Source organism: Cygnus atratus, chromosome 8, assembly GCF_013377495.2.
Source record: "Cygnus atratus isolate AKBS03 ecotype Queensland, Australia chromosome 8, CAtr_DNAZoo_HiC_assembly, whole genome shotgun sequence".
Classification (NCBI taxonomy): Eukaryota; Metazoa; Chordata; class Aves; order Anseriformes; family Anatidae; genus Cygnus; species Cygnus atratus.
The window spans coordinates 10,875,036-10,884,797 of record NC_066369.1 but is presented as its reverse complement, the minus strand read 5'-3'; the positions used below and the strand labels follow the sequence as shown (position 1 = coordinate 10,884,797).

Here is a 9,762-nt window from a genome sequence, read left to right as displayed (position 1 = left end):
ACAGGGGCAGTGCTCTGCCTGTGACTGTCACACCGGGGCTGTGACGAGGCTGGTGCTGGCTGTATCAGTCAAACTGAGGGAGTAACAGGGGCCGGTCTCCGGGTGTCAGTCACGCTCGGGGAGTGACGGGGGCTGCTCCGTGGCCGTGTCACTGGCACCGACGGTGTGACAGAGCCGTCCCCGGCCGTGCCAGTCACCGGGGGGTGTGCCAGGGGCCGGACCCCGGCCACGGCCGTCCCTCCGGCGGTGTGAGGGGGCGGGCAGCCGGGAGGAGTCTATCCCCTCCTTCACCACGATTGGTGCAGCGCGCTGCCAGTCACGGATCTCCGCTCGGCGATTGGTGAACAGAGCCGTCCGTCAGGCAGCAAGGCGGGGCCTCGCACGTCAGCGGCGGGCAGCTGCCGGGGGCTGCCGATGGTCCCGGCAGAAGATGGCGGCCGCCGGCCGGCCCGGGCCCTGAGCAGCGCCGCGCCCGCTCCGCCCGCGGGGCCGAGGCCGCCGGGGGGCAGCGCCCGGCCCGGGCCGCACGGTGAGGGGCAGGGGCGGGCAGTGCGGGCATCCCCCGGGCCGGAGGAGCGAGAGGGGGGCGGTGGGACGGGATGGGGGTCCGGGGGGCCAGGGGGGGCCAGGGGCCGGCTCGCTGCGGGCCGGGCGGAGTGCCTCAGGCCCTGCGCCTTTTTGGGCCAAAAAACTTGCGGAGAGGGTACGGCTGTCTGGGCAGCGCTAAAAATAGGCGTCTGGCGCTTAATCCGGTACTCCTGGAGAAATCCCCCGGTGCTGAATGGCTGCTTGGGTAGGTAGCAAAGGCGCTCCTGGAGCAGCCTCCTAACCCAGGAGCTGTTACCACAGGAGCAAATAAGCGCAGCTCAAGGGTATCGAGATAACCGCTCGGCGGGTGCAGGGCTCTCCTCGGACCTCTTTGTGTTTGCATTTTCTGGGTTTTCGCAGCTAAACGTGTAAGTACACGGGACACGGGCCGATAACAGCTATATGATTCATCCCCCCTAAAGCCCCAGCCCAGAGGGGTGTCCTTGCACATGCACCGTCTGCACGGCACCGCGGAGGGCTCCTGCGTGCCCAGAACTTGATCGGAGTTGTCAGGAGTTGAGCTGGGGATGTTAGCTAAGTCAGATGAATTTTGCATAGAGGTTTGCTGATAGTCCAGATCAGTACGTGCAAAGGAAAAGGGAAGTTTGAGAACCCAGAGCACGCCCGAAAGGCTGTGACTTGCCTAGCAGGCTTTTTGCAGTCCTCACCTAGTTTCCTTCAGCTAGTTGTACCCTGGTGCTTACAGCGTGACTCCGGATTTTGTAACAGTACCTGACGTTGGCTGTAGTTAGGAGTTGTTTTCTAGTTAGGAGTTGTTTTCTCAACACGTTCGCTTATCTGAATGCCTTGTTTATGGGATGATAGTTGTCTGGGACCCCAAGACCTGGAAGGCCCTGGAGAGCTTTGCAGAAAAGCCTTATGTGTCTTTAGATGGCTAGAGGTAGGGGAATGATTCCTTGCGCTGGGTCATATGAGAGAGGACAGCATCAGATCCTGAACCTTCCTTGAACTGTGCTCAGCAGGATACTGTCGGAGCGTTGGCTGTGCTTGTTCCCTTTCTGTAGCTGTAGCATGTGTTATAACCAGCTCTGGGAGGAGAGAGCTGCCCCCTTCCCCTTGATTAGGGCTTATTTTGCCGTGCTGCAATAAATCATCGAGGCTGATGGAAAATGCTTGGAATGTAGAATTTAATGAAATCACGTGCTCGTAAGTACAACGTATGAAGTAGGAGGCAAGATATGTTTCAAATACCTCATTATTAGGAGTAAAATTTAAAAAATACACAGAACTTGATAAAGCCAACTATATTAGTCTGAAAACCAACATGCATGTGATAAGATCTCTGAACTTCATTTTTCATTTTGTTCTTTTTATTTAGGTTAAAAAGGTTAGCAGAGTGGCCTGCTCTTCATTACTGAAAGCAAGAGGCTAGTGTGGGGACTGTGCTCATGATTTGCATGAGTGTATTGACACTTATGTGGGTGCAAGTCTTGGGGTGTGTAAATGCTGGCTGTGTTACCCTGACATAGAAGCCCTTTTCTGTCTTGTCTCAGAGCAACAACAGGAAAAAGTATAGTGAATAGAGTTGTCCTGGGTCCTCGGTCTAACCCGTGAGTTACCATTTGGAGTGTTCTGTGTTGTGTATTACTCCTAAAGTATTTTGAACTAAATTGATATCTTAAATCCTAGCTTTGCCTGGCAGATAATGAAATTCTTGTTTATTTTCTAAGGAATCTGACCTGGAAGAAGCCAGCCATGAAAGGTCACGGGAATTTGTACTGCCTGTCTCCACAATTACTAGCAAGTAAGCACTCTGTGATCCTATAGGCTGGAGGTGGACTTGGTTTCTGTTAGTGACAATTCTCACACAGGTGGGGAACACTTGGGTGATTCCAGACAGCCCTCAGATTTGGTGGGCTGCAAATCCAGCCTCCAGCTGGAGGTGGAGGAAAATTACTCACCACCATCTTACTCCTAGGTGCATTCCTGCTGGACCATCAATTTGAGAAGTTCATATAGAACTGCAGTCTGAAGAAGAGGAGACCTTTAAAACTTGCCACCAGAAACAGAATTCAGCCACCCCTGGGGTTTTTGACACCTCCAGTACCAACTTAGACCTGCAGCGTGAAGATAAAGATTTAGAGCGCCGTTCCTCTGAACGCTCAGAGGAACCTCAAGGAGGGAGAAGCAAGGATGATGCAAGCATCATTCTTATTAATGCTTTTGGGGAGGAGGACCTGGAACCCATCTCTAGAGATGCTTTGACTTACAGGAGAAAGAAATTCAATGCCTCTTTCCAGGATGCAAGTGAGTTGCAGGAACCCAAGCAGATTCACCTTGTGGAAAACCCGTATCAATGTTGGTAGCAAGCAGTTCTTCCTTACTGCAAATTTACAAATGCACATATTCATTGTAGTGTCAGGCCACATGAGTGTCCAGGGTGTGACAAGGGTTTCATTGGCACGGCTAGTATCTGGAGGCAGCTATTCAATGTGCACAAGATAGAGCATCCAAAGATTTCAGGAACTGGTGTGGCTGGGAACCCTTGGTCTCAGGTACACAGGACCCAGGAGGATGAGGCCAATGTCTATCAGCAATATTCAGATGACCGTAAACCTGGAGAAGAATGTAAACATACAGAAAATTGCCCCAATGTGTGGCAAAGGTTTCCATGAACCTAATGTGCTTTCCAAGCACAAGGTGATCTACTGGCAAGAGAAGCCTTACAAATGTCAGGCGTGTGGGAAGTCCTTTGTCCAACTACTCAGGTTGAAACAACACCATAAAATCACTTAGGGGAGCGCTTCTTGTATTGCAAGGAGTGTAGAGGGCCGTCCACCTGGCTGGCGTCACTCCAGTACCACCATACTGGAGGAAGCCCTACTTGAGTGCTTACTGCTCTTGAGACTGCACTGAGTCAGGTTCTCTGAGGAGGAGTGAGTGTATGCACAAAAGGAAAACACCGTAGCTTCCACAACACCATGCACTGCTGGCTTTCTGTTTTTCTTCTGATCTAAGTGGAATTTGTCCTCTGAAAAGTTCTGCTCATAAATACCTGTGCAAAAAGGTCTGTCCCCAGTTGCCATCTCTGAGAATGGCCAGTGTAACTGTAACTCGATGACTGGATGTTCTGCGGAGACTCCGTGGTCCCTTCAAGGGAGACCAGCGTTTGCTGGCATTATTGCCATTCTGTGGCACCTGTGGGAGGAAGTGCTTCCACTGCCATTGTGTCAGGTTGAAGTCAAAACAGATGTGCGGTTGTGGGATGTGATCAGTGCTAGCTAGACTCATCTGGGGCACCTCTGCTTGTAGGACTGACCCATTAAATTAGAGCTTTTGTGCATGCGTGGTCTCCAAGTTGTGGTGCTCTCTGGCTTGTCACCACCCTCCGATGCTGGTTTTGCAGAAGTCTCGCTGGTAGGCTGCACAGCCCGCTTGGCCAGAACCACTCATCATCCCTTCTTTCCATGCATCCCCTCATGTTTTAATGTATCAGTTGTAAGAACACATGATTGGTGTGCATATCAGTTTTAGGTTTTGAACAGAAAATGACCGTTTATCACCTGCACCCCACACAGACATGCTTGCTGTTGGTCCCATACATGCTTGTGTATTGCTAGAGTTTTCCTAATGAATACTGATGAATGAAGGGATGTGTTAGGGACAGTGAAGAGGCACGTGACTTTGTGTGTCGTGGGTCTAGGTGGAAGAAAGTCTTTGCTGTGCCCAACTGCTGCATTACAATAAGAAATGTCAAAGATTTTAAATTCAGAAAAAATGCTTGTTTAAAAAAAAACTCGTGAGTTTTTTTCCTAGTTTGTGAGAGTTGAAATGACAGCTCTTTCTCTGCAAGATTCTCACAGCAAAACTTAAATGCCATATTTCCATGCTAATAATGTACACTCCTGTTTGGTTTTAACTTCATCTCTCCATTTGCTGTTATTTGTAGATACCCGTTCTGAAAACCTGTGAGCTTTGTTAAGAAGATCCACCAAGACAGCTGTCCAATGTTCAACATAACTGCAATGCTGAAAGCAGGAGCAATCTCTGCAAAGTTACGCAGTGATGCTGGAGAGTGATGATGACTGCAGGAAGCACCGCACCGGTCAGTATAACTGGGGGAGGAATGCAGAGTGCTGGGGGACTGGGTCAGGGACCGCTGGGTGTAGTGGAAGAGAAGCTGTTGGGAGGTTAATGATGGGGCTTCATGGGGACTGCAGTTTGGACTCCTTGTGTTCAACAATTAGTCTAATGATGCTAATGCAAGAAAGGAGTTGTGGGAATGAAATGTGCAGACATGGAGTACGTACAGAGCTGCAGAAAAATGAGTAGAATTTGGGAAGTGGTGGTGGACAAATGGTGAAATTTTCTGCTTCAAATTGGTGGCTTATCAGCTGTGAAGGAGGGAGGAAAGGAATCTGAGAATGCCTGGGGACTGCTGTTGTCCCGTGGCTTTGAAAAAGGTAGATGGGATCCTAGGATGTGTCAAACGACTGCCATTAAGAGTAAGGAAATAGTGCCTGGTAGTGGAAGGCCTGGTGAGACATCACAGAGAACTCCATGTGCAGATCTGGGTGTTCAGGCTGAAGAAAAAACTCATTCAAACAGGAAATGAGGCACAGAAGTCAGGGAGGTGGCCAGAACCTTACAAGCACAGAGCCTGTTTCTTCTAACAAACCAAAGCCTGGAATCAAATCCAATCGCTGCTGAACTTCTGTGGAAAGATGAGCGGTTACCGTTGGCGGGGGGTAATCGTGAGCTCCCTGATAGCCCTGGGGCTGTTCCTCTGGCTGCTCTTGCAGCTCCAAGCAGCAAAGCCACGCGGGGGGTACTTGGGGGGCACCCTGCCACCAGCTGCTGTGGGCCTGGGTACACTGTGACTGTGCTGCCAGCATGGGGCCAAGCCGAGCCCAGGCTTTGATGAGGAGCCCCACAGGTAGTGAGCAGGGTGGGGAAAAGTGCGGTGTTTTCATTTTGCCTTAATTTTTCTTTTTTTTTTTTTTTTTTTTTCAAACCTGCATCATGATTTAAATATTTCCCCCCTGTGGAAACCAGACAGGCACGGTCAGGGAGCCTTATTAAGCCAAGCAGCGCCAGCCTGCTTTGAAAAGTTCTTCGACAAAGGAAATAGCGAATCGGTGACTCAACTAGGGATCTGAAGGTGTGCCACTGGCGATGCTCGGCATCTTGTAGGGAGTGAGGAATAGTTCCTGTTTTCATGCAAGTAGTATTAAATTAGTGGGAACAGTTGAAGTTGGTGGGTGAGTTGAGCCGTTCTGTTCCAGGCAGTGACTAATGAAGACGACCAATTCAGGCTTGTTTTCTGCATCACAGTAGAAGAAAGCGCAGTTTGTGTCTCAAATGAAACCGGCCTTTCTGAGATCTGAATGAGACCTTTCACTTAAAGCACATTGCTATACTGCCTTTATAACTATTTAAGCATGCTGAAACTAAATAGCCAAGCTTTATATTTGTGTGCACGTCAGTACAGAATTGTATGCGTGCATACATATGTGCTTACGTGGATTTGTGGGGGTATATATGTGCTTGTGTTCAGGGAAGTCTTACCCAGACAAAAGCAGCCATGAGGAAGTGAAGAAACAGTGAGAGTGCAGGGAATATGAAAAATGGGTGTTAACGAGAAAGCGGGGGTCAGGGACAACCAAGGGAGTCATCAGGATGGGAAAAAAATGTGCTTTCTGAGGTTAGATTAGCAATCCAATGCAAACACGTTTTTAAACCAGGTGATTGAAAGCTCCCTGTGGAGCTGCTGTCATCAAAGGGTGCTGGGACAAATCTAGAAAACCTTGCAAATCCACAGCTTGGTATGGCATAAATGAAAACATCTTCCTCACAAGACAGTTTGTGACTCATGCATTTTGGACCAATTACCTTTGCATATATTCACATTCTCTGTTAGCAAGGTCAGTTTGCAAGAGGAGGCTGAATTGTGACAGAGGATTTAACCTTATTAAACATAGTCTGTGTGTATTCTACATGCTGAGTGTACATATTTTACATCTATAATAGTAGATGATTGTTTTTCTCCTTCCACATAAATGATTGCCTGTCCCATTCTTTTAATAAAAAAAAAATATTTACTGTGTTAACTTTACCTTCTGTTAATACCAGAAAATCACTGTTGAAATGGGTCTTTTATTTTCAAGGGAGGACTGTAAGAAGAGCTGAGAATGAGATGGACTTACCATGAAAGACTTGACTCTCTTGGCATACGCATCATCAACGAGCTGCAGGTGAACGCAGTGTACACATCAGAGGATGGATGTGAAGGTGGACTGGGGCTCTGAGAGGAACACTTGTGACACAGGTGAGAAGCAGTCAAATTATTCCAGAAAGACCACTGAGGAGGTGGGCCACAAACCTAACCTTCAGGAGGAGGTAGACATGAATTACTCAGAGACATCCAGTCCTTGTTGCAACTCTGCTGGACTGCCAGGTAAGCAGGAGCTTCCAACGGAGTTGCAGAGTGAAGACAAGGAAACCTATGAGACCTGCTACCAGAAACGAGGTGAGAGCACAGCTGGGATATTTGTCCCCTCCAGTACCAACTTTGACCTGCAGTGTGAAGATAAAGATGCAGAGCGCTGTTCCTCCGAGCGCTCCAAGAAGCCACGGAGAAGAGCGCGTGGTGATAATGAAAATGCCATTCTTGGTGGTGTGTTTGATGAGGATGTGGAACCCATCTCTGGAGAAGCTTTGCCATATCGGTGCAAGAAGTGTGGTGCCTCTTTCCAGGGTATGAGCGAGCTGCAGGAACATAAGCAAACTCACCTCGTGGAAAACTCCTATCGTTGTCCTGTCTGTGCCAAAGAGTTCTTCCGCGCAGCCAATTTGCGAATGCACAAGCTGATCCATTCTAGTGACAGGCCGCACAAATGTCCGGAGTGCGACAAGGGTTTCATTCGCACGGCTGATGTCTGGAGGCATCTACGCAACGTGCACAAGATAGAGCGCTCCATGGTGATTTTGGGAAATGGCATGGCTAGGAACCCCTGGTCGATTGTGCACCGTAACCAGCAGACTGTTGAGTACACCGACCAGCCTTGTGCAGAGAACCACAAGGCTGAGGAAGAAGACTGTAAGCCTTATGCCTGTCCGACGTGCGGCAAAGGTTTCGATAAGCCTAACCTGCTTTCCAAACACAAGGTGATCCACCGGCAAGAGAAGCCCTATAAGTGTCAGGAATGTGGCATGGCGTTTGTGCAGCTGCTCAGACTGAAAAGACACCAGCAGACTCACTCCGGGGAGCGCCCCTTCTACTGCGAGGAGTGCGGAGGGACGTTCACCCGGCTGGCATCGCTCCAGCGCCACCAGCGCATCCACACCGGGGAAAAACCCTACTCCTGCGACTACTGTGGTCACTCCTTCACTGAGTCGGGTACCCTCCGGAGGCACGAGCGCACGCACAAACTGGACAAATCGTAATTCTTAGTTCGTTTGTGGCTGCGGTCTCCTTTGGTTGCTTCTTAACCTGAACGAGGCCTGTTAAAGAGGCCTGGGGAAAGCACTCCACTGCATGCACTACAGCCAGTCTGGACCCACTTGAGCGAGGAGCTCAGGAACTTGTGCTGGTAGAGCTTGCACTTACTGGCTTTAAACTGTCTTTGCGTGAATAAATAGCTAAATTACCACTGAGTAACAAAATGTGAGACTTGTGAAGACTGAAATAGCTCACATGTGCCGGCACTGTGTCACCACTGTGAATCGGAGATGCGTCTGCTTGAGCTTTTTGCAAGGATGCATGGGCTATGAAACTTCTCTCTGCAGTCTTGGTCACTGGACAGATTGGCCCTGCCCTCTCGAGTGTGATGGCTCCTTGGCACTGGGTCTGGAGATCTGTTGTTGCAGGTCTTTGCTAAGCTGTAACAGTCCATGGTTGTCCTTGCATCCTCCTTGCATTCTGCGGAGTTTTTCTTTCCATTATGTATTTTTATTTGGAGGGGAAGTATCATGTTGGTTATTTTTAAAAAAAACAAACAAAAAACCTACCCACAAAACTGTTCCTTAATAAACTAAACACTTTATCAGCTGTATTTCATAAATGTTTCGATCCAAGGGAGTACCAGTCCCTTATGCACCTTTGTGTTATTGGTTGAATGACCGTTAATAATGAAGAGAGTTCTATTTTCGTTATGACAGTGCATGTTCTTGGGGTGAGGGATTTGAATTCATTTATATTTATGATGGAACTGTGCGCTCTGTATCTGTCCAGCTGAGTACTACAGTAGCAAAAGTTCGAGAACACAAAAATTAAAAGAGCAGGAGAAAGACCCAAATTAAGTCACCTTTGCTACTTGTTGCATAGGAATCTTTTCCTAAATGTTATTTCCTAAACATTTTTGGACATAAGGAAGCTTCTCCTAACAAAACCATCGTTTTGTGCTGTGTCTGTGTACTACTCAAAGTGTGTGCTAGACTCTTCACCTTGATTTAGATTCAAATGATCAGTGAAGAACAATTTCCTTAGAAACTAGGCAGGCAGAGTCGAGCAGATGTTGCCAAATACCCCAGGACTATAACGTTGAAAGAGGTATGTATTGACACGTTATGGCAGTGGGGTTTTTAACTTTGAAACGTAATTATGGCACTTAAAGTAGTCTATTGTTGAACACTTTGGTAGAAGCATCCAGTTTGTCCTTAAGTGACAGCCCAAATTTCCTTTCTGTGTCAGAAAGCTTTGCTTCCTTCCCCTGCCAGCTGCTGTAATTTCACTAGTTTCCATCTAATGCATTCTGCCTTTTCAGCAGGAGGCTGTGCAGCAGGGTGAAAGTAAAACTTCAGGGTAATATACCTTTGCATTTACTACCAGGCTATTTCATGTAAAGAACTGATGTGCCATTTGTTTGCATATTTCATGGAGTAAAAATGACTGACGTTCCCCTGGATTTTGGTGCAGGTGTGAAGTCCAAGTTCCACGTTTCTGAACTTGGGCTACCTGTGATGCTGTTTGAGGGGTGCTGACTGTTTAGTTGAGCAGGAGAGTTACAGTCATGGTTTCTGTAGAGTAAACCACCACCCTCTGCAACACTTTAGCTTGGTTGTGAACGGGAGACTAATTCTCCCAGTCTCACTAGTGGATCATTATAATTTCATTCCTCAAAGGAGTCTCCGGATAAGGGCTCTGATCTGCATTTCAGGTCTTAGGGATGTGTTATGCTGTCTCTGAAGTGATGTAACACAGATACCTGTGCT

The 9,762-nt window shown here is 48.2% G+C and overlaps 1 protein-coding gene across 2 annotated transcripts; it reads left to right on the top strand.

Moving 5' to 3' along the window:
* The first annotated feature begins 418 nt into the window (after positions 1 to 418).
* On the top strand, positions 419 to 8,850 carry ZNF648 (zinc finger protein 648). 2 transcript variants are annotated; one of them, XM_035537174.2, is made up of 5 exons: positions 419 to 529; positions 2,280 to 2,353; positions 2,528 to 2,856; positions 4,499 to 4,654; positions 6,717 to 8,850. In XM_035537174.2, the coding sequence occupies exon 5, from the start codon at positions 6,829 to 6,831 to the stop codon at positions 7,993 to 7,995; it is 1,167 nt and encodes a 388-aa protein (XP_035393067.1). In that variant the 5' UTR covers positions 419 to 529; positions 2,280 to 2,353; positions 2,528 to 2,856; positions 4,499 to 4,654; positions 6,717 to 6,828; the 3' UTR covers positions 7,996 to 8,850. The 2 variants fall into 2 exon arrangements, with proteins under 2 accessions (XP_035393067.1, XP_035393068.1); XM_035537175.2 differs by lacking the exon at positions 2,528 to 2,856 and having other exon boundaries at positions 424 to 529.
* Positions 8,851 to 9,762: the final 912 nt, after the last annotated feature.

Excerpts from the sequence above, each read along its gene's own strand:
- ZNF648 (XM_035537174.2), top strand. The coding sequence starts at position 6,829 with ATGGATGTGAAGGTGGACTGGGGCTCTGAGAGGAACACTTGTGACACA.